Genomic DNA, 25,624 nt, shown 5'->3' with positions numbered 1-25,624 from the left:
TCTTGTCAAAAGACCAATAACTATTCATCACAATCCAAAATGGTAAATTTTTAATTGTTTCTTAAGCTTAAATCTTTGAATTCCCCCTACAACAGCTCAAAAGACTCTTTTAGTAGCTAGTGGCTGCACTCGTCACGGATTCGCCTTCTCCGAGTGAGCATTCCTGTGGTCTTAAACATTTAAATAATGCAGCACACTGGGGCAAAAACTTCAAATATGGGTAAAAGCATATTTTAAGTGCTAAATGCCTATTGTATCCTGATGACCAATTATCAATGACCCAATGATAATAATTTTTTTTTTTTTTTTTTCTCGTATAGAGTTGCCCTTTCTTGCTTTCAAATCGCTGAGTTTGTTAAACAAAAATTCTTTAAATTTGTACAAAATATGAAACAAATCAAAAACAAAATCAAAATCTAAATTTCGGGCTTAAGATGCCCATTTTCAGGTAGGTGGACGACCACATGTATTAAAAATTCAGTAGCTCTAAGGACAGTCTACAGTGCGATGGACATGCATACATACGTACAGACTCTAAATTATTTAATTTTTTTTAACTAATATATCGCTTTAACATTTAGTGGCGGCAATTTGAAGAGTGATTCGGACACAAAACTGCTGCGGACAAAAAGTGAGTTCCGAAATTAATAGCAATTCTAATGCTAAAGAGTAAAAACGTGAAGCAACAGTCGTGTCTTTCCGACTAGCGCAGAATAAACTACTGATAGCATCATCCTGCGCTAGAACTATCCGTGAAAAAGATGCCAGATTACAAGATGGCGGACTATGAAACATTTTCTGCATAACTAGGATTAAAAATATGAATAACATGATTAGGAAAAAATAGATGAAACTGATTACTCCTGGATCATATTTAAACTCCTATAAGTACAAATCGATACAATCTTTCTTTCTGGGCAAATGTAAAACAAAGTATATGCCAGTGCTTCCTTGTTTTCCCGCTGCATCAATCAACAACAGTTTTAATACAGAAATTTAGGTTTTCTACAATTTAACGGTAAGTAATAATGTGTCGCCATTTGGCCAGGTTTAGAGGGAAAGTTTAGTTATACGAAATACATGCTGGTTACAGATTTAGTTGTGTAGCTGTTCGCTTTTTTTCAATGATTTTTGTTAAAGTGCGAAAATGTGTAAATAAACTAACGCGTTCCATTTGATGGTAAAGTTTAAAATTTCTCCACGAGATGCCACGTTGTTGTAAGTTTCATTTTGAACCACACTGTCGTGCTCGAGTAACTTTTTCACCCAATGCTGAATGAGTGTATTAACAATTTCTTTAGTTTCAGGCCTATTTTATTTATTTATTTATTCATGCTTTATTACATAAGAAGCTTCCTGATAAAATAATGTGAAGGAAAAAATGAAGAGGAAATGCACCACTGCACAAAATAAATTTATAAAAATAAAAGATAATAATAAGAAAAAGAAAACAAAAAACTGAAAACTTTCACATTTGATATTACACCCAAAAGGGTGTTTTTTTCTTTACACTTATATACACGTTTCCAGAGTATTTGGGGTAAAGATATTTAAAAACCACATAATTTTAGAATTTTCGATAGACAGTTTCGCGCGCTGTAGTTAAAAATATTTTATTCCGCACAATGTTTGCCACTGCTCGCTTTGAAATCGTTGAGTGTGTTAATCAAAAATTCGTTAAAGGTTAAAAAATATACAATAGATAATAAAACAAGTTCGAAATTCGAGATTCGGGCTTTCAGGTGCCCATGTTCGGGTGGAGGACTACATTATTCAAAATTTGATGGCTCTTGGTATCGTTGTTTTTTCACATTGAGGGAAACTACATACACTTATGCAGATTCTTCATTATTTAATTTCTTTAAATATAATATAGGGGGATAAAACTAGGTGGCAACAGTTTGAAAAGGGATACAGGCGTTTAGAGTGAATCGAAGCAAAATGCAGTTTTCAGAATAACAGCCCTTCTGATTTAACTATCTTTTGGGCATTAAAAAAAGCTGAAAGGTTTCAAATTTCAAAGGTCGCCCAAAAGGGTTTTTTAAGTTTTTCACCCTCTCGCTGATCTCACAGTCTATAAGTCTGCTTTTACACTGACTCCTACTAATCCGTTTTTTTTTTTTTTTTTTTTTTTTTTTTTTTTTTTGTCCTTTTTGTTATTATTAAGCAACATTTTATTGGCACTTATGGCATATACAGTTCAAAAGCAAAATTACAACAATTTTAAAAGCAGCATATTAGTATATGTTTAGAATTCTCGATTCAGTGTTAAGTGTTGCCCCACATTTTTCTGTTTATTTTTCCCAGCCTTTTCTTAGTTTATTTTATCAATATTCAGTTTTCTTACTACGATAGCTTTATAAAACTATTTTTGGTACTTTTCCGTTTCGACGGTGCAAATCTCGCCAAGTACACTGTATTGGCGACACGATACAGTATACACGTAAAAAATGTTAACATATGTTAGTTCTAAGAATTTTAAGGTACAAACATTTTAATATCGTTTAAAATTTTATAAAAAGCCAATAAATTTGCAAAAAGACATTAATTTAAGAATTAACTATGCTTTCATGGTTCAACCTTTTGATTCGCTGGTTCATATCAGATGACCCCAATCTTGATCTCATCTCACGTAAAATGCGCTACAAAAATTTAATTCTCTCAGTAATTATCTGTATTAATTTCAAGTTAAATCTTAATTTGGAATACAAGTTTAAAATGCAAGAATTATTTCACTTCGTATGAATAGCTTACTCAGAAATTATGTAAAACCGCAGTGCTTTACTTTGCTAGTGCATTCTCATTAGATTTGATGAATTTAACCCTTGACATTGCCTTTTCCATATTTTCGCCTTCAGGTGAGCTGTGTGATTGCATCCTAATTAACTTAATTACCGAGAATGGCCTTAGGGCATAAAATTGAACTATCTGGTAAAAATTCTGTGTAATTTTATGCCAGTATTGAAAGAAACATTCAAAGCAATGGCTTCGACTTGTTTTGAAAATAAGGCGTAAAAGGTTACCAGAGAGGATATACCGTTTGGCATCAGTTGTACCACTATTGGCGACTTTATCGCCTGTGCCGGCAAAACGGAAAAGTACCTTTTTTTGTCTTTTTATTATTAACATTTTGTGCGTTAACTTTACTAAATATCACATTTTTGGCATTTACGTTACATAAAATTTCAATTCAACAGCAAAATCACAAAATATTTCAAAACAGCATATTTTTAGAATTTCCGATTAGGCATGTGTTTTTAAATATGTGTCGTATTTTCTACTTCCTAATGCTCTACTGAAATTTTATGTAAGTTTTCTCTTATATGTTTTCTACTATGCAGTATTTTCTAATGCATTACAAGTCCAAGATCCGGGCTTGTCGAACATAGGCGATTCTGAATCTGAGATTTCTCCAGATAGTCAGTTTAAATATGGTAAGATCGCATGCAAACATTATAAAATTTAAAAAATGAAATAGTGATTTAAGCAGGGCGCCAAAGCCAGAACCCTCGTCCTCGTAAATGCCTTTCGAAGTTAGGATATCCGGGTCTTGAAGACCCCTCATTGGTGGCGCAGACACCACAGTCCCTGCCCTGCTTTATATGTAGCCTCAGCAAGTACGAAAACGTTGAACTTAATACTAAATACATTGCTTAATACATCTTTGCTTCGGGGCACAACTCCGTCGGCATCGAATAAATTCGTTTAGGTGCCTTGCCTTACTCCGTCAGTCCCCGTCACTGAAACTCTGTGGGCCAAACCCCCATCGAGAAGGTCGTGAAAATCTAACCAGTTCAAAAATAGTAACAAGTAATGAAAGGTTTGTTACTTCAAGTGGAAAATTCCAAGAGAGACACTTATTCAAAAAATAAAACACATTGAGTATTTTGCATTGCAGTTGGATGAAAGTACCGATATAACGAACTTAGTTCAATTATTAGTTTACATACGTTTCGAAGAACAGAAAAGAACTGCTGAAGAGTATTTATTTTATAAATAGCTTCATTATAGTACAGGTGACAACGCTGTTGGAACAAGAGGGCTCCTGACCAACCTTTGGTATCGCAGTTGGCTTCCTTATCCACTATACCGTCTAGCGGCAGTTGTTGTAATTAACTGAATCTGTAATTTTGTGGAAAGAGTTCCGTTAAAAGAAAAAACCAAACAAAGAGAATCGTAACTGCTCATTTTTAATGTCAAAATGTACTTTTTATTTACATTTAAATGTATATTTAATTATATAAGTATTACGATGCGTAAATGTATTAATTATATTATACAGAGACATAATATATTTACACATGGGTTCATATTTTTATTTGGTGCTGTTAAATACTTCTCAGAGTAAGAAGTAATCTAGAACAGATTGAAAACTCAATTTAACAGTTGATACTAATGTAATTTCAAAATTATTGACAGATGTCTTTTCATAAATTAAGTCCTCAGCTTATATTTTAGACTACATAGTCTGGCATGAAACACAACGTGTTCTGCTGATACATTTTCCCTTATAATACATTTTAATGTATTATAATGTATTTATTAGCATTTTCTGTAGACTCACTATCACTATAATTTATTAAATCCAAGAATATATTTTTTTTGTATTAATCGAATGCTGATAAAAATTTGTATTTACATGTTTAGACTTTTTAGTTAATTTCTTGTATTTTATGAAAATAAATAAACTAAATTTCACAAAAAGAAACAGTACATTACACAAAGCATTTTCTCATGAAAACCTTTTAATTTAAACTTCATAGTTTCCATAGCATTATTACGTATACTAATTTATTTCGCAACAGTGAATTTCATCAATGAATTTCCATTGCTTTTAGGATGATGCCACTGTTAAAATATCTTCTTGCGTCACCGCCATTTGCAAAGTTTACAGTTAGAGATTTCAGCTGGTAATGTTCGTTGTAGCACAGTCTGAGAATTTCTTGAACTTGCAAAGTATTTGGAATTCTTCCTTTGACTTCCTTCTTACTTTATTTTTTTATTTTTTTTCTGAAAATTACTATGTACATTGAGTTCGACGCTATTGCACTTCATATCACGGCTCCACCTACTGCATAGCATGCACGCTAACTCGCTTCAAATGTAAACTTTTAATGACTAAAAAAGTAGCTGAGATGTTTCTGTAAAAGTAGAAGTTTTTGCAAATCAAATCTGATCTTCTTGATACCTTAATACAATATTTCTTCGAATTATAGAAAACCGAAGATCGCAAAGTCCAAGATCTTGTGATAGAAAGTTCATTCATTATTTTATTTACCACACACATTTCTTCCGCAACATCAGCACTACGAGAAAATTTTAAAACTAAGTTCAGTTAACGACAGTATTGTATCAGGCAAGCATGTTCTTCAGATGGCTTAAGAAATTGAAGATGCGTCTATGAATCTGTATTAAATCTAAATTAGTTTCTTACAAGTACGCGATTAATATACTATTCTAATATTATTTTAAGCGCTTGAATACTTTAAAGAATTAAATTACCATGCTCAATGAAGAAAACTCTTCTTACAAGCAAATTTGTTTAGTAATTATTGACTATTAAAAACCTAACTTAATCTTTTTTTGTTTTACGGTATTTAAAGGGAGGAATAGCTCAAAATTTTAAAAAAAAAAATAATATTATATATCACACTCAAATAAGCTTTTTTTTTTTTTTTTTTTTTTTCTCATTTGCACACACATAGACATTTCGAGAGCATTTGGGTTAACGTTCTTTTGGGTTAAAAATATTTAAAAACAGCATCTTTAGAATTTCCGTTAGACAGTCTCGCGAGCTGGAGATAAAAATTTTTTATCTCCTACAATGTTGCCACTGTTCGCTTTGAAATCGTTTAGTTTTTTAATCAAAAATTCGTTAAAGTTTCACAAAATAGGAAAAAAAATTTCCAAATTCGGGCTTCCAAATGCCCATATTCGGGTGGAAGACTATGTTATTCAAAATTTAATGGCTTTAGATACTGTTTTTTCACAATGCTAGAAATATACATACATTCATGCAGGTTCTTCATTATTTAATTTCTTTAAATATAATACAGGGTGATAAGATTTAGTGGCATCAACTCTTTTAGTGTTTCGACGCAAAATGTCGTTTCGAGACAAATAACCCTTTTGGTCTTACGGCCTTTTGGACTAACAAGAGAATTCAGTTAAAATATGTATGCTATTTACAATTTTAGATAGAAGTTTAAGGCGCTTTTATTTTAATCAATAATAAATTATTGAAGGGATCTTACTTTGGTAAAATTAAATTAAAACATTTATTATTTTGCAACAATTTTTAAAATGCCTTTTATTTTCACGCAGTGCATTTCTTCAATCAAAACCTTATAACAATTATATCACGAACAATATTTTTGAGGAAGTTTTTTGCGAGGACCTAAAACACACAAGGCATTTAAAATTTTACCCATCAAGATTAACAAGGTATCGGAAAGTCCTTCGCAGTTCTTACTGTATCTGTGATTAATACATCAAATTATCGGCAGACATAAGAAAAGTAATCAAATAATGATTCTGTCTCTCTTTACCCACCCCATTTTTAATTTCACACGAAACACGCAGAATAGAAATGCTTGCCTGACACTTACTGTCATTCCATTCTTTCTTTATTTAAAACAGTTATTGATCATTAAAAATCTCGTAAATGGTATCTGAGAAGTGAATAGAGCAATCTTCGAGTCACATATATAGTGTAGGAATTTATTTCTAATCTTAATGACTTGAACTGCACCAGGACAACTACCCTTTCTCAGAGAGGCTCTTCCACCTCTTGATTCGAAACTCTTAGCCGTCTTCAAACTCCTTAAATATTGATGGAGATAGCGTGCTTGCTGAAGGAACATTGAGTCAAGCCGTGTTGCGGCGAATCCATCGGAACCATGGCCTACTAGATTCACTCTACGGTCGGAAAGAACTAAGTAGACGGCATACTATCCGAGGATTCGTCTTGTTGCCGATGATGAGAAAGTTCATTTTCTCTTTTCAGTCGCTTGTTGTCACGGCAGTCGAGGTCATCGTGATCAGAGCAGTCCTCATGACGTAACTGTTCGGCTTCGGAATCGTGTTTTTTCTTCGCCGTTGCCATCTCAGCTGCGTGCTTCTTCCGCCACTTTGTTCGTCTGTTTTGGAACCATACCTGAAAAAAATGCAGATTTTTAACAATCAAATTTCATTTAAGATAAAAATAAAAAACAAAGAATATGTACATTGAACAGAACAAACGGGTTCAACACATAATAAAATGGTCTTCTTCTAAGCCAAATTTAAGAGCTATTCAAGATTCATCACTGGATTTATACTGTTTATACAGCATAGTGATAGGCAGTGTTTTCCTTATGGCAAAAATATTGTGATTCGTATGTACAAGCGAATTTCAGTATATTCTAAAAAAGATAATTCCTCTTGCACAGGAGAAAATGTTGCAAAATTTGACGTGATAGAAATCGTTTGGTAAAGATTATGAAAACTTTTATTTGTCACTTAAGGGGAATCGGAATCTCCTATACAGACAACATTAAATTGGCCATTTTCGATGTACCTTTTCTCAAAATCTGCTGTAGATACACGTTTGAAATTTTTTGTGTAATTAAAGTACACCTATCCGATTATACTGAAATGAGCGGTTGAAACATTTTAACTCTTAGAGAAGTTTATAGAATATTATATTAAGCATAGTAAAGTTTAGCACTTTTGTCGGAAAAAAAAAAAAAAAAAATGGGGGGGGGGTCATTTTTTTTTCTTAGTTTATCACAAAAAGCTCATTTCAGTAAATATTAGAAAACATAACAAATAAGCCATTAAAAATGTACATACCTGTGAGCAGTAGTTTCTGAGAAAAGGTACTTCCAGTATTAAAAAAAAAAAAACATATTTGGAGAAAAACACATTTTTATGTAAAACTCCTCATTTATCAAAGCATTCGATGATAAATTAAAATTATGTTTTTTACAATTCTAATTTTCATAAAGAACTTAATTGGTATTTTTAGAAATGGTATGGTATTTTTAGAAATTTTTAGTGTAGGCAATTTGAAAATCTGAAAATCTCAAATCACCATTTTTTGAAGATTTTTGGCTTCCAACACCGCCCCCTCCCAGACACAGCCGCAGCCCCAGAAATAAAATGCATGCTAAAGGGTCTGTGTTCGTGTAGTGATGCATATCGCTCGAAATTCTCACAGAGAATGATTATTTACGCCAGCAGAACTCTTTTATCTACACCTCAACATCGTTGTATATTACTCCGACGTGCCGTTTCAGTTATTTTTATGATACATACTTTTTAATCACCCTGTATGTGAAGATAAACGCACAGAGGTGTGCATGAAGAAATTTTACGGTATATATACGATACGATGTACAATACGGTACGACATACTATATATATTTTACGATTAAGAGATATGATTTTATCAAAATAAGAGAATATTGATTGAATGATGCAAGAGGAGCCAATAGAACAGGGCTAAGATCATGATAAAATACAAAATGTTGCCATAATTGGATATTTATATATATAAACCAGCTGAAACCGTATGGCTGAATAATTCGAGTTAGAATTTACGTAATAACTTTAAACTTTTGCACAGCATTTGCGTTACGAACGAAGGTTCTTGTGAAAAGCAATGTAACAGACATTTTTCTGAAGAAGAAAAGGTAAATCATTGTAGGATTCCTTATTATTTTAATGAAAATTCACGTTAAACAGCACTTAATGTATCGCTGCTTTAAAACCATTGAGCAATTATCCTTTTACTATACCCTTGAATTAATTACAATTTTACGGGCGTGTTTTCAATTATTTACATTTTTCGACTTCACAAGAATATCTATTGACTGGCATGAAATATCGGAAGTTTACTATACATGAGATCCGGAAGTATGTGTATTTAATTATGGCAAAGCACATTAGGGCTATCTGCCTAAGGGAAGGGATGCCTTCGTGGAGGACTTTCTAAGGGAAACTGGCTCGTATACACGTTACACATTGGGAAAACCACGAAAACACCCATGCAGCCAGCCCGTTCGCGGGATTCGAACCTCGGACCGAACTACCAGTGTTCAGCGACTTTACCGCTCGGCCGCTGGTGGGCCGAGATCCGGAAGTAAATAATTAGTTTGTTAGGTTACAGAAGAATAAAAACATACAGGTTTGTTTTATTTTGTAATATAAAAGGAATTTCCCAAAACTTTTATATGAACACTGATTTTTGCAGCTCAAAACACGAGGTTTAATCTCGAAATGGGATCTTTCGTCGGTTCCTTATAAATGGTGTATCACTTTTCAAATTGTTGCCACCAAATATTATTCCCCTGCATTATTTTTAAAGGAATTAAATTACGAAGAATCTTCATTTATGCATGTATGTTCCTCGCATTAGGAAAAACCTCTGCCCTAACATGTGCAAATGCAGCCCAGAATTTTGAATTTCGAATTTGTTTTATTTTTATTTCAGGTTTTGTAAAACTTGAATGAATTTTTGACTAACAAACTCAAAAATTTCAAAGCGACCTTTGGCAGCACTGTACGGAATAAAACATTTTTATCTCCAGCGCGGGAGATTGTGCATCGGAAATTCTATAGATACACTGTTTTTAATACTTTGTGATTTCGCTGTTGTGGCGTAAGTGCGAAGAATGTGATATTTAATAAATAAAATTAAGACGCACAAACATTAATAATAATAAAACAAAAAACAAAGTTTTGCATGCCATCTAAAAAAACTGATCATTGATATGATGAACTGATGAAAGACTGAAAAAATAATATACATAAAAATGTACGCCAATACTTAACGCTGCTCTGTTGCTTTTACAATTATTATAATTTTGCTGTTGAATTGCATATGGCGTAAGTCCGAAGAAAATGATGCTTCATATTAAAGCTAAAAAGACAAAAAAGGAGGGGTTTATCAGGCCTGAGTGCAACAGCAAACTGGTAGACCGCGACCTCAGCGAGAGCGTAAAAAACCTTAACAAACTCTTTTGGACGACCGTTAAAATCTGAAATCTTTCAGACTTTTTAAAATTACTTATCAGCATTTATTTTGCGTTATTTAGCACGTTTTGATATTTCCTTCATCTGATCCAATAAATTCTTGTTACTGATATAACATACCTCTTAACTTTTATGCTTTGATTTAATAAACATGTATATCTAAATCACTTATTTAATACATATTATTTTTCAAAATTTAATTTTTGAAATAGGTAAATATACGGATATGAAAGAGATTAAGACTAAGATTTCTTTGTATACTATTCGCGTGATTCTATGCATATGAAATTGAATCTAAACTTTTATCGCCATATCCATATTCCTATGTATTGGGAAAAAAGCGGTAGAAACGGTGAAATTTATACGCGATCGTACATAAAAGATTCAAATAACGAGACTCAGTTCCGTGCGGAACATTAAACTCTTTCGACCCGCAGTATGTAAATAGGGCAACTTTCACAGAAACGATAAGGTTGATTTTTATGCAGATTGTTTTTCCCATAATGGGGAAAGCTTTCTTTCGCTGCTTAGAGAAAATAATCTGATACGAAAACTCACCCCGGGTTTGGAATAGAACATTTGACTCCAATGGTATTGTTTTTCTTTCTTTCTTCTTTGCTGTAATATTATTTCTGAGAATGTGGAGTAACTAGATTAGGTATAAACTTGTTCAGGTACTTTCATCATATGCCTCTATGCTGGTCACCATTTTGTATAATTTTATTTAATTAATTATTATGTAAATTTATGTTGTCATGCTTAGTATAACTCTACAAATGCAGAATTTGTTTTTCCGTGAGTTTTTTTCTAGTTTCGTCTTTCTCCTCTCGTCAAATCCCAATTCTCCCTCTCGTAAAATTCCTATCACTCTGTAACGTAAAATATTTCTTTCCTTTTTTTCTTTTCTTCTTTTAGTTAAAATTGCGCAGATGCAATTGCCAGTACAGTAAATTATTATCAGAATTGCTAACATCAGACATATATCTGACATCATTACATGGTATCTGACATCATTACATGGAATCTGACGCAATACATAAATATAACGTCTTAAGTGTTTTCTCTCCTCCAAATTCAGTTAAAAATTCTTATGTTTTTTTAAATGCAGTTTATTCTTATTTTATTTTTTATAAAATTGAACTTCTGTTTAATGTTTTTATGTTACAGAATTTAAATATTTATGAAGATTTTTATTTCAGGACAAAATAATAACATTTTCACTGGCATGCCTTCGTGGTGTGGTGGTCTGCACGCTGGGCGCGTATTCCAGAGGTCCGCGGTTCGATTCCCGGCGAAGGCGGTTGCTCATTTTTCATCTTTTCTGCTTTCAAAAATTACCTAATGTCTCTACAGTGGCGCCCGAACTAAAAGGGTGGTGGATGATGAATCTCCACACCCAGGATTTGGCGACTGAGTCCCCTAAAAATCCCCAGTCGCTGTCTAAAAAGGAGAAGTATATAAGGTATTTCTTCCGCCTTTTTGGCATGCCTTTGTGGTGTGGTGGTCTGCATGCTGAGCCCCTTTTCCAGAGGTCCGCGGTTCGATTCCCGGCGAAGGCGGTTGCTCATTTTTCATCTTTCCTGCGTCGAAAAATACCTAACGTATCTACAACTTGATACAGATGAGTTTAAACTATTTTTACTTTCTTGCATTTATTTTAATTTTTTATTTGTTTTTGCTTGATGTAATTTAAATCAAAAGTTATCCATGTACCAGATTGCCTATAATACATGCACCTTTTTATTTCCTTTTCGTGTAATTTTTCCATTTACCTTTTTAATTTTGTTTTAATGCAATTCTTTCGAAAAAAAAATATTTTGTTAGATTTGTTGAGTTCTTTGTTTCAAAAATGATAACACCAAGCAAATAATCATCAATAAATGTTTTGCAAAGCTAGAAATCTTTGGCGCTTAATACCGATAATCAAATGTATACGAGCCAGTTTTCCTCAAAAAGTCCTCCACAAAGGCATCCTTCCCCTTACGCAGATAGTCCTCGAGTGCTTTTCCATAATCATATACAGACACTAATAATCTAATGAATAGCGAGGCTAACATTATAAAGAAATCAAAGAGGAATCGACTTCGTTTTCTTTCATCCAATGGATGGTTATTAGCTGTTTGATTTAATGACAGAAAAGCACGTGAGTATTATCGGCCAAAGGGATGCCTTCATGGAGGACTCCCTTGAAGAAACTCGCTTATATTCACGTTGCATATTGAAAAAAATCATAAAATAATTCATGCAGATCGATCAGATCTCCAAAACCCAACTAGTGACCTCTAAAAAACAACTAGTGAATTTTCACTGTGTCTTCTAAATACCATAGAGACACGGAAAGGGTGTAAAGGACCCTTTATCAATGCACACGAAGTATAACAGACGAGACCAGCTCATGCTTACAGAAGCCAACACTTTTGGCTTAAAATCAAAGATAATGGATGATGTTTAAGTATAGCCTAACGGCTTCAGAGTTTAACTACCGCTCAAGCTGGCGTAAACAAGCCTGAAGTTGGCGTAAACAAGCTTAATGGCAAGAATAACTCAACGCCGCAGAATCCTAATCGCTAGAGGATCAAAGTTAACAACGTGGCCTTCAAGCCGCCAGAACATGCTCTGATTTCACCCTCCAAAGCGTTCCTTTAAGTACTTTCTTCATATTACCTAATTCGAATATCGCGCACGCTGGAAATTTACATTCTGCTAAGGAAACGAAATGATGCTTGATAGAAAAGTAATTTAACTTAAAAATAAAAGGTTAGAAAATTAAAATGAACCTAACATAGTTAAGCTCTTTTCTTTTCGTTTTCATCTATTTCGTTTCTTTACATGATAATGCCTTACAGTTTCACTTTTCCTTCCGCAAATAGAAATCCTTTTTTTTTTTTTTTTAATAACTATCGTTGCATTCTACGGGTTCGTGGATTTGGAATAATTCATGATAACGCTTGACGAAGGATCAAAACGCAGTTTCTTTCACCAGCGTACGCACCCAACACACGCACAACAAATACGCTGAAAAAATCAGCAACACAGCTTTCAGGGGTGTCCGCCGATAACATCGTGGCAAAAACATAGCGGACGAAAACGTCGCGGAGAAAACAACGCAAGGTGAAAACGTCGTGCTACAAAACATCGTGGGAGAAAACATCGCAAAGAGAAAACATCGCAGTCTTAAAACATCGTGGTACAAAACATCGTCGTCGAAAATAAAGCAGTTCAAAAACTTCGCAGTTTAAAAACATCGTCGTCGAAAACATCGTGATAAAAAATAAAGTACCTACAAATCATCGCATGACGATAACATCCCAGATATGCTTTTTTTTTTCAGGCTTTAATAACTGTAAATGGAGATATGGTTCCCATAAGGATTTGTGAGCGCAAGATGTAAAGAAGGATAATTTTTACTTTCACAGTTTTTTATTGACTAATAAATTTTTGTTGAAAAAGTAAGAAGGAAACTTAAGCATAGAAAATTAAATGCAACTTATAGATTATACTTTTCATAAAAAATTACCAGTAAAAACTTTATAAAAATTATTTACATATGGCCTTTGTTAGTTAACTATGTCGGTTTAAAATTCTATTGAGTGCTATAAGTTGCATTAATTTTCTATGCTTGAGTTTCCTTCGTATTTTCTCAGCAAAAATTTATTAGTTAATAAAAAATATGAAAGTAAAAATTATCCTTCTTTCCATCTTGCGCTCACAAATCATTATGGGAATATCCATTAACAGTTATTAAAAGCCTGAAAAAAAGCATGTCTGCGATGTTATCGTCATCCGATGATTTGTAGATACTTTATTTTTTACCGCGATATTTTCGACGACGATGTTTTTAAACTGCGAAGTTTTTGAACTGCTTTATTTTCGACGACGATGTTTTGTACCACGATGTTTTAGGACTGCAATGTTTTCTCTTTGCGATGTTTTCTCCCACGATGTTTTGTAGCACGACGTTTTCGGCTTGCGTTGTTTTCTCCGCGACGTTTTCGTCCGCGATGTTCTTTCCGCGATGTTTTCGGTTGTAACCCTTTCAGGATGTAACGATGAAGAAGTGCTTCACGGCAAAGCACTAAAATACAGATTTCAACTCGGTCGATCGCTCTCAAGCTAATCCCTAAACCCGAGACACACTACTACTACTCTGTCCCACAACAGGCAGGACATATATAACTTAAACCTAACTTCGAGAATATTCGCGAGAAAACCGCTAAGAATGTGTTTTAGAATGTTCTCGCTCCGTCTATGGCATATCGCCATTTTTATAATCTAACGTCGATTGGGAGATTTCGCGCCAACTGTGAACACTCTGTGCTTTCCTTGCCATTTTCTGGCAACCCTTTCACAATAGCTCGGCATTTCGCAACACCAGTTTTTTTTTTTTTTTTTTTAACCCAGTTTTTCTTTCTTTTTCTTCTAGAAGTTTTTTTTCTTTCTGTTTGCATAATGCAGAAAGATATATGAGCTAATACGAACCTTGCATACTAGTTTCACACTATTTTCAAACAGAAAGCAGTAAAGAAGAAATATATCTTTACCTTGACTTGACTTTCTGACATTCCTAGAGCATAAGCCAGTTTCGCTCTCTCTGGACCTGCCAGGTACTTGGTCTGTTCGAAAGTCTTCTCCAGCACGTATATCTGGTGACCAGAGAATGTCGGCCTCGTGTGTTTCTTTTTACCATCTTTGTCCACTGCGTTCTGTACCGCTGCAACAAATAATAACAGATAAGAATAACACGAATTAAAATATTAATTATTTTAACGTATTTGTTTCACTGTTAATACTTCCAAGACACTTCCAATTAATACGAATAGCGTAAATGACTTTCATATTAATTATTTTTTTCATTCAAAATATGTAAGACCCACTAATTGGACAAGCATTCGAAATTATTAAAATTCATTTAAACAGTAAAAATTTGTTTAAAAGATTTTACAAAACGAAAACTGTACAACGCATACAATTAAAAACCTTCATTTGAAACTTGCAAATGTGGAGTTTTTTTTTTTTACTCTTTCGAAAATGATGGAAAAGTATAGAGTAACACATTAAGATACAAAAGCTACGAAAAGTGCAAAGTATAAAAGCAGGAAATCATAAATGCAGAAAAAGTATAAAGTAACATTTGTGGATACAGGTAGACACAAAAGTTTCGTCCAATTTTTAATTTTTTTATTTTTTTTTATTTTTAAGTAACAATTGAAGTGCGACTTAAAAACGCATTTCATTGTTGATTAAAATAAGTTAATTAAGCTGAATGTAAGCTACAAGAGCAGCCCGGATCACGTCATTCCAAAATTCACTCTCGCCCGTCCTATTATGGAGTCCGAAGCTGGTATGCCTGAAAATAAAGACCTCTCGATAGAACTTCCTAGACAATTTATTTTGTAGCTTTAATTCCTCGACTGAGATGTTGTACAAAATTTGTCGATTATTCGAGTTCTCATACATTTTCCGGCACAGCAGCAGCAGAGCGGCAAAGTCGCTGAACACTGGTAGTTTGATCTGAGGTTCGGATCCGCGAACGGGCTGGCTGCAAGGGCGTTTTTGGCGTGTTTCCCATGTGTAACGTGTATACGAACAAGTTTTTCTTAGAAAGAAGTGCCTTCACGAAGGCATCCCTTCCCTTAGGCAGATGCGCTCAAGACTTTGCCGGAATCACATAAACCAAACTAAACCAAAACCCATAAATTTGCTTCTTAATTATGAACTGCAAGGGACTTTTGTGCGATACGTAATCATTAGATCACGTCAAACACAGCTGCTCAAGTCAAATGCAAAATAATCGCTTGTATGGAGGTACTACTGTCAGCTTTCGAAATGAATAATTTTTCAAAATTTCCTCTGCACTGAAGAGACGGATCGGTCTGGAGAAACCTAACATATAAAACGTTTTTCCCTAACTAGTAAAAAAAGAGGGAGAGAGAGAGAAATTTTACCTTACCACTGATGGCAGCACCATTCCAGCAGCAAAACATTGCAGTTTTCGCAACGATACAAAAGTAAGCCGCAAATTTCTTCTTTTGTATGGTCTACATTTAGTTAGTGTTGATTTAATTGTCTGCAAGTAATAAAATGTTGAAATCACAAATTACATTTGTTGTTCTGTAAGGTATTTCTCTTAGCACGCCTTCGTAGTGTAGTGGTCAACACGCTGGGCACGTATTCCAGAGGTCCGTGATTCGATTCCCGGCGAAGGTGTTAAATATTTTTCACTTTTCCTGCTTCCAAAAAATACCTAAGGTCTCTACAGTAGCGCCCAAACTAAGAGGTGGTGAATGCTTTCTTTCTTTTCGCCATCAACGAACAGCGCTTAGTACTGTGTCTTCCGGTAATTGGCCACGAAACGAGGAACATTGAAATAAGGACCAGAACATGGAAAGAAGGTGCATGGTGGAGACTGCTGAGACTAAGCGGAATACTTTTCACTATTATTGTACATGTTAGGCATACAGTTATATTAAGGATGTGCTTCATTTTTCAAGTCTCTTGCTTCCAAAATACCTAATGTCACTACAGTTGTTTCTGTTGTAACTAATCTCGTTTGTCTGATATCAGAGGAAGCCCACGAAATTCATCGAGGCAAGGAGGGAAAATGCGCCTGGCGTTTTTTTTTTTTTTTTTTTTCTTTTCCGCAGTGCGAGAAACATACGTACATTCATGCAGATTCTTCATTATTTAATTTCTTTTAAAAGTAATACGGGTCTATAATATTTCGTGGCAGCGATTTGAAAAGTGATTCAGGCATTTAAAGAGATACTCCACTAAACTGTTAAAAAAAAAAAAAAAATACATATTCTACCATTTGCACAACCTATAGGCTGTGTATATTAAATATGCACACATAAAAAAGTATTAGATTAAAAACTGGTTACAATTTTGATTATCAAAATTTAAGTTACAATACTTTAATTATAAAATTTAGTTTGAAATGTGGGCCTGTTTAAGAGAGATCAATTACTTAATGTCTGGTCCACCGGCTGTGAATCACGAAAGTAACGAAACTAAATTTGAAGTTAAAGAGTTCATTCTAGTTAATATTGGCTATTTTCTGCATAATCCCTTTTTAAACGGGGGAAAAAATATGGTCTTAAAACGAGAGATGAAAAATTCCACGATAGACTTATTTGGCAACATAGGATTAAATCTCTGACCTTGACCTTGGTTAATCTATATATGGCACTCAAGAGGATTCCCCTCTTCTCCGTTTTCTGACAACAGCCATTCATAAAGCAGAAGCATGGAAACATAAGAAGATTAATAATGTTAGTCATAGGTAAGGGAAAAAAACTAATAGTTAAAACAATCAAATTAATTAACTTCTTGCTAGTATTAAATCAAATGACTTAAAGAACAGAAAATTCGATCACGCCAAATGCATTCTTTATTTCAATTAGAGGTATTTTTATACATACATCTTTCTAATTAGTTATATTACTATCTTTTTAATTAGTTTTTAATAATTATTATGACGTAAAGAACGAAAAAGTAATTTCTCTAAAGGGGAATGTGGAGGATTTTCTAAGGAATATTTTATTGTGCTCACATTACGCATTAAAGACTCGTTCGTCCACTAGGTGCGTTGGGATTTTAACCTCTACTCAATGTAATGTTCGGCAATTTTTTTAGCCCAGTTATTAGTGGTCTTATATGAAAGTAAAACATTCAATTAGGAAATTGTTTTCACTTAATAAAGTATAACTGAAAACATTTCAAGTATTGGTGACTAGTAGTCATTTGAAAAGTACGAATAAAGCCGGATATTCCTATAGAAAAGTGTTTTGTTTTAAATATGCATCACTTTGATGACAACTTATTTTCTATCTATTTCGTTGAAAGAAGTTTAAATTTATTTAATTTTTCAGCTACACTTCAAAGGTTTGACTTAAAACACTAAAATATACAATTCTTTACTTCTATTTCTCTCTCTCTCTCTTTTTTTTTCTCAGAAGTATAACTTAAATTCACTATTCCGCATAGCAATTTTATAAAGTCAGTTACTGGTGGGCTTATATGAAAGCAAAACTTTCAAGTAATAAATTGTCTTCACTAAATAAATTGTAATTGAAAACATTTTAAATATTTGGTGACTAATAGTCATTTGAAAAATGCAAATAAGACCTATTCAAAAAACATTCACTATTCACTATTGGCTGGAAAAGACAGATTCTATTTCGCATTATTGCAGTTTAAAACATGATTAAAACTTCTATCTTTCAAAAACTTCTAACTGTAACCATTCAAATATATATATATATTATATGTGTGATGTGTCAGCTTTTGTCCAGAATAAATAGATCGTTGAAGAAATATAGATGTAGTTGTAGCTTAAATTATCAGACGATAAGTTTTAAAAAAAAAACAGGATCCATTTATTATTATTCGGGAGAAATAGCAGTTACAAAATCAGATATCCGGAGTAAATAAAAAGAATTACTAATAACTTTTTGTATGAAGTTTACTGCATTGTGACATTTAAGAAAAAGCCGCGATATTCCTTTTGCGAGTCCTTTTATAGCCTCTGGAAAGGCGGAGCTTCCAAGAAATGACGTCAGCCTCGTCAGCCATTCCAGTTGGCTTTAAATATCTCCAGAACATTCTAAAACTGTACGTGTAGAAAAGGCGGGAAAAACAACTTGACTACGGGGCTGTGAATTTAATTACACGTACTTTCAAATAAGAGAACGTCGCCATTAAAAATGAAAAGAAGATACAGTTAGAATTTTAAGTATATTCTTGAATATGGAATTTTATTATTACATATATATATATATATATATGCAGATTTTTAATCCAAATGGAATATTAGACTCAGACTGTTTCACTGTAAATCTTTTGCGTGGTTCACTGTTTGTTTCACGTTTCATTCAAATCTCTTATAATTCGGGAAAACGTAAGATATAATTTTTCCGTGCTTAATCTATCTGTTACTGATAAAAAAAAAAAAAAAAAAAAAAAAAAAAAAAAAAAAAAATCTGAAATGTTTCAGATTTTAAATTACGTCCAAAGGGGCTTTTTTTAACATTTTGTGTGTTACCTTTCTTTATTAAATATCATGTTCCTCGCCCTTAAACCATAAGATCCAGTGCAACAGCAATATCGCAAAATAGTTTTAAAACGAGCATATCTTTAGAATTTCCGATACAGAGACTCACGCGCTGGAGATAAAAATGTTTTTTCTGCACAACGTTGCCATTGCTCGCTTTGAAATCCTTGAGTTTGTTAATCAAAAATTCGTCAAAGTTTTAAAAAATAGGAAATCGATCATAAAACAAATTTCAAATTTCAAATTTGGTCTTCCACATGCTCATATTCGTTGGAGGATTACGTTATTTAAAATTCGATGACTCTATGTACCGTTGTTTTATCACAATACGAGAAATATACATACATTTATGCAGATTTTTCATTATTTAATTTCTTCAAATATAATGCAGGACTCAACATTTTGTGGCAACAGTTTGAAAAGTGAACCGACATTTATGAGTCCGACGCAAAATGCCAAAACGAAACTAATAGTCCTTCGGGATTCAAATCCCTTTGGACTAAAAATCTGAAATGTTTCAGATTTTAAATTACGTCCAAAGGGGCGTTTTTTTAACGTTTTAAGTGTTACCTTTATTTATTAAATATCATGTTCTTTGCACTTAAACCATAAAATTCAGTTCAAGAGCAATATTGCAAAATAATGTTAAATTAAGCATATCTTTAGAATTTCCGATATACACAGTCTCGCGAGCTGGAGATAAAAGTATTTTTTTTTTTCTATATAACGTTGCCATTTCTCGCTTTTAAAGCATTGAGTTTGTAAATCAAAAATTCGTTAAAGTTTTACAAAATATAAAATCTATAATAAAACAAATTCCAAATTTGGGATTTCAGATGCCCATATTCGCAGTAGGATTTCGTCATTCAAAATTCGATGGCTCTATGTACCATTGTTTTATCACAATGCGAGAAATAGACAATCATTTATGCAGATTTTTCATTATTTAATTTCTTCAAATATAATGCAGGACTCTAACATTTTGTGGCAACAGTTTGAAAAGTGAACCGACGTTTATGAGTCCGACGCAAAATCGCAAAACGAAAACAATAGTCCTTCAGGGACAAAGCCCCTTTGGACTAAAAAAAAAAAAAAAAAAAACTAAGCTATTTAAAAGCAACAGATGCAGCTCTTAAAAATATCATTTTTTAAAACTTTTTAAACCGATTGATTTAAATAAAAATGCATTTAATTCATGATATATCTAACTAAAAACATTAAATATTTTTATAGAATTACATTACATATATTTTAACTTTTTAAATATGCAGAAGATATATAGCATATTGATATATGACAGTGAATCTGAATTAAAAGTTCCAATTATTTTAACACTGAAAAATGGCAATGACTATTAATAAAAATATCGAATATTACACAAATTTATTTTTTAAGCTAAATGCAAAAAGAGTTTCTTTATAATACAGCTTTTTATTTATAAATCTCTGGATCTGAAATATTTCCTTTCAGCTACAAATTTTTAAGACGAATAAAGATCACGACAACGGAAGATCACAATTCTTTCCTAAACAAATGCTTATAATCGCATTATTATGCAACTGCGTAAGCTGCAGATTGTAATTTAATTTTTATATTTTATAGTCGGGTTATAAAATTTAATTTCTGGAAACTTCTAGTCAAATTTTTAATTTGGTTACAAACACCGTTCTGAGTGAGTGTTGAGAGGGGGCCAGTTCACTCATATATATACATCTTAACAAATTATATTTCATAAAATCTGGCAAAAAAAAATTGAATTTATGTTGCATGCAAATTTACTTTTCGATGCAATTATTATTTCGTTAATATACATGCATCAAAAATAAGCGCTTTAAAATAGTACAAGAATCCACAGAATAATATTTAATTATTAAAAATGAGTTTCCGGCAAGAATTTTTGGGGACAATATTATTTCGACAAGTTCGTTTAACATTAAGGAAATAAAGAATAGTCCGTGTGATTTAACTATAGAAGTTTTATTTTTAAATCGTTTTCGAAATATAAACTTACTTACCGAATTATTTGAACCCTAAAATTGTTTAGTATTAAGTTTTTAATTGAGAAATTAAGTTTTCATTAATTCGTATTCTGCATATTTCACGCAGTGATAACTGTTATTTATGGGTGTAATAATGCGAAAAATCCGTTTTCATTTATTAAAATAACTGTGCTATGAGAATTATTAAGTTTATTAAGAGTTAATAAGAATTATACAAGAAAATTCTGAAGTGTATTAAGAGTTATTAAGAATTATGCCATGAGAATTATTAAGAACCAAAAACACTTTGTGAGCTCAATTTTAAAAGAATATTCTGTGAATGCAATTAACACTGGAGCATGAATCATAGTATTTAGTAACATTACAGTCGGAATTAATTAAGTTCGAACTCTTTTAATTAAGACATAATGCCTTAGAATAGCGTTTAACCAATGTGGTTCTGTGAAGTAAAATTGAAAAATCAGAAAAAAAAGAAAAAAAAAAAAAAAAAAAAAAAAAAAAAAGAAAGAAAGAAAGAAAGAAAAAAATAAAAAGAAAGAAAGAAAAAGGGCATTAAAACTTTAAAATATAGTGATTTAGTTTATATCCTGCAGACGAAACGCTATTTGGCTTAGATTTCATGTATTCTCATGTATTGCGTAGCTTGTAACTAAATTGTCTTTAACAATTATAATCTAGAACTCGGATATCTACTTTATATAACCCATAGCTTTCTCATTTAAGTGCTAAAAAATAATGCCACGTCTGTGACTTGTTAAGATTTTATCAGACTAGGCAACATTTTGGATTATTCCATGTAAACCGCAGCTTCTCATAAAAAAGCATTTGTTGAGGTTCCATTTTGAAGAGATGAGTGTATCCCGCTGTATTTTACACTCATGTCCATAAATTAAGGATAATTCGGAGTCACGCGGAAATCGAACTCTAAAATAAATTTATCACCTGTAAAATCACTACACACATCTTCAAGAATCATATGAAAATTTCAGGAAGTAACCAGATGAAACCGATGGTACGTCAGAATGACGAGAGTGTAAGAGAGTGATATATAAGGAATACAGGCAAAGAAGTAAAATTGTTTGCAGGCGCTTTGTAAGCATTTCAGTGCAATAACCGAATAGTTATGACACAAAGGACGCATTTGGATGATATTTCACTTGGTAGAATTATCGGCCGTCTGGAATGTGGGCGTACCCAACTGGAAGTATCAGACGAACTTGGAATTGCCCAGAGTGTCATCTCCAGGCTTTGCCAACGATTCCAAGATGATAGTAATGTGAGTAGACGTTACAGCACAGGTCGCCCCAGAGTTACAACGCCGAATGAGGACCGGTATTTGGCAGTTACAGCCAAAAGAAACAGGCGGAGCACAGCCTCAGACCTGTCTCGTCAGCTCTCTTCAGCCACTGGTACGACAATTTCAAGGCACTTGCAGTCTGATTCTCACCGGACTTTCATATGTCTCACAATTATAACAACAAACTTAGGATAGGTAAAATATGCAGTCCAAGATTGTAGTGCTCCATCCCTTATTTATGATCGTAACGTGTGTGCCACCACAATTAGGACCACTTCACCACCACAATTAGGAAATTTTAGCGTATTAGAGGATTCTAACTCTCTGCCCCCCCCCGCAGCAGCCTTTTCCAAGGTTATCAGTCATGCTTTGAGAGAAGGGAGGGGGAGAAATGGCCTTGAAGTGAATTCTAAAGTAACAGATTATAGAGAGTGCATAAAAAAATTCTCAAGCTCTGTCCCAAATACCATCCGCTTAAAATATTCATGCAGCAGAGGTAAATATAAGGTGGTAAATATAAAACTTGCTCTATTCAACCAAGCATTTCAACAAACAATAAAAAATGGTATAAATATTTATAAGATTTAAAGTCATTGATTGGTTTATTTCCTTTAATTCATTTGAATAAACTGTGTGAGTTTTATTATTTAAATAACTCATAGTGTGGAAAGGCCCGTGAGACCAGTATGCTGTGTAATGCATGAAAAATAGAAGTATCTATCTAAAGACAATTCTGACGGTGAGATCTAGCATTTGTATAATATTGATATCAAGACCGACGAAAAATAGCTTTAATGTTATGTAACTAATGGACAAAAATATTCTCGAAATGGCGTAAGATTAATACAGAAAGTTTTCTATGACCATATTGTTGATTAAAACAAAAAGAAATTATTATTGCTTTTTCATTTTTGCTTAATAACTACCGTTTTCAGGTAATGCAATTTTTTTACAAATCATATTTAAAATTCACTTGTAATAATTTGTTTGAGCGAATTAAGTGGAATAACCCAGAAATATTCATATAATACCTGTGTCTTTCTAAAAAGAAAACATTAGTTCTTAGACCAAAAAGCGTTATTTGCGTTGGTTCACTATAAACGTCGTTTCACTTTTCAAAGTGTTGCCACCAGATATTAGAGCTCTACATTATATTTAAAGAAACTAAACAATGAAGAATCTGCATGAATGTATGTATGTTTCTCGCCACTGTGAAAAAACAACAGTACCTAGAGACATCAAATTTTGAATAACGTAATCCTCCACTCGAATATGGGCATCAGGAAGCCCAAATTTGGAATTTGTTTTATTATATATTGCGTATTTTCTACAGCATTTATGAGTTTTTGATTAAGAAACTGAACGATTTCAAAATGAGCATTGGCAACACAGTACGAAAAAAAAAAAAAAAATATTAATCTCCAATGCGCGACACTGTGTATCGGGAATTCTATAGATGTGGTTTTTTTTAAATATTTTGTGACATTGCTATTGAATTGAACTTTATGGTTTAAGTGCGACCAACATAATATTTAATAAATAAAGGTAACACAGGAAACTGTAATAATAATAAAAAAAAAAACACCCTTCCGTCTGGGCGTGATATAAAATCTGAAAACTTTCCCATTTTGTATTTATTTTTCATATTTATTTACTTTCGCTTGCTTTAGTATAAATATGGGAAAATATCATTCAGTGCTAATTTTAATTAACATTTGTTTTTCAAATGATCTTATGTAACTAAATTCATGTATGATTAGCGGCAAGCTTGATTTATGAATTAGAGCTCGCATGATTGAGAGGAATTTTTCATGAGCTGAAAACTCATTTAAAACTTATAATATTTAAAAAAAAAAAAAAAAAATCTGAAATGTTTCAGATTTTAAATTACGTCCAAAGGGGCTTTTTTTAACATTTTGTGTGTTACCTTTCTTTATTAAATATCATGTTCCTCGCACTTAAACCATAAGATCCAGTGCAACAGCAATATCGCAAAATAGTTTTAAAACGAGCATATCTGTAGAATTTCCGATACAGAGACTCACGCGCTGGAGATAAAAATGTTTTTTCTGCACAACGTTGCCATTGCTCGCTTTGAAATAAATCCTTGAGTTTGTTAATCAAAAATTCGTCAAAGTTTTAAAAAATAGGAAATCGATCATAAAACAAATTTCAAATTTCAAATTTGGTCTGATGACTCTATGTACCGTTGTTTTATCACAATACGATAAATATACATACATTTATGCAGATTTTTCATTATTTAATTTCTTCAAATATAATGCAGGACTCTAACATTTTGTGGCAACAGTTTGAAAAGTGAACCGACATTTATGAGTCCGACGCAAAATGCCAAAACGAAACTAATAGTCCTTCGGGATTCAAATCCCTTTGGACTAAAAAAAAAAAAAAAAAAAAAAAAAAAAAAAAAAAAAATCAAAGAATGAAATTTACATGATACTGAGATTACAGTCTAAAATTCATGATCGAAGTATTTATGATCCGTTAGAATTCATTAACCGAATTGTTATTCATGTGTACAATTCTTGTATAATATATTACCCCAAAATTCTTCATACACAATTAACCGACAGTTTTTATTTTATGAATACATCAGTTGACGAAAGTTATCATCAATTGCTTCTTATTGAATTAAATTTTATTGACCTGTCATTAACGCAGGGCTTCCATTAATCTTGAACGATTTCGCTCGATTATTCGATGGAAGAATTTTATCCGTTATCATTTAGCAAACTTTTTATTTCCCTTCTAATCAACAGATGGCGCTGGCAAACGATACAAATTATTCTGGAAAGGTCGCCTCTTACACTCTCCGGCGAAATAAAGAAAGCGCGCTATCAGCTAAGCCATAGCTATCAGCGAAACATGATTATTAAGGAAGGCAAGGATATTAAAGGCGGCACGCGCAATTTTAGCTGCCCCTTTTATCTCGGAAGACAAATTGTCTCTAGGCAAGAGCGCGGATTGCGGATAAAATGCGCTACTTCATCTTCTCCTGGTCTGATATATTCAAGCAGACTGCTAATTAGGAAGATAAATTTTTCATTGCGCCTTAAAGTACCCGTCCAATATTTAATTCCTATAAAAGCGGATCCATAAAGAGCTCACTTCGCGATAAAAGAGTGAGTTACACTAAATTGGAAAAGAATTGTTTTCTTCTTTTTTCTTTTAATTTCCGGAAGAGAAAATTGTGAGTTTTTTTTTTTATTTACATTTTCCGAGTGAATGCGTCAATAC

The 25,624-nt window shown here is 32.8% G+C and overlaps 1 protein-coding gene across 1 annotated transcript in view; it reads right to left on the bottom strand.

Moving 5' to 3' along the window:
• Positions 1–4,194: 4,194 nt before the first annotated feature.
• Positions 4,195–25,624, bottom strand: part of LOC118200298 (homeobox protein Nkx-6.2-like) — a 91,510-nt gene continuing 70,080 nt past the window's right edge. Inside the window, exons 2-3 of the mRNA XM_035372250.2 lie at positions 14,559–14,728; positions 4,195–7,156 (exon numbers count right to left, since the gene is read on the bottom strand). Of these exons, the coding sequence (XP_035228141.1) occupies positions 6,935–7,156; positions 14,559–14,728 (392 nt within the window). The 3' untranslated portion in view covers positions 4,195–6,934. The remainder of the gene's footprint in view (positions 7,157–14,558; positions 14,729–25,624) is intronic.

This window comes from Stegodyphus dumicola, chromosome 7 (assembly GCF_044657685.1).
Source record: "Stegodyphus dumicola isolate Sdum_Otavi_A_Nest chromosome 7, ASM4465768v1".
Classification (NCBI taxonomy): Eukaryota; Metazoa; Arthropoda; class Arachnida; order Araneae; family Eresidae; genus Stegodyphus; species Stegodyphus dumicola.
The sequence above is the reverse complement of the archived record's forward strand: the minus strand, read 5'-3'. Positions and strand labels throughout refer to the sequence as shown.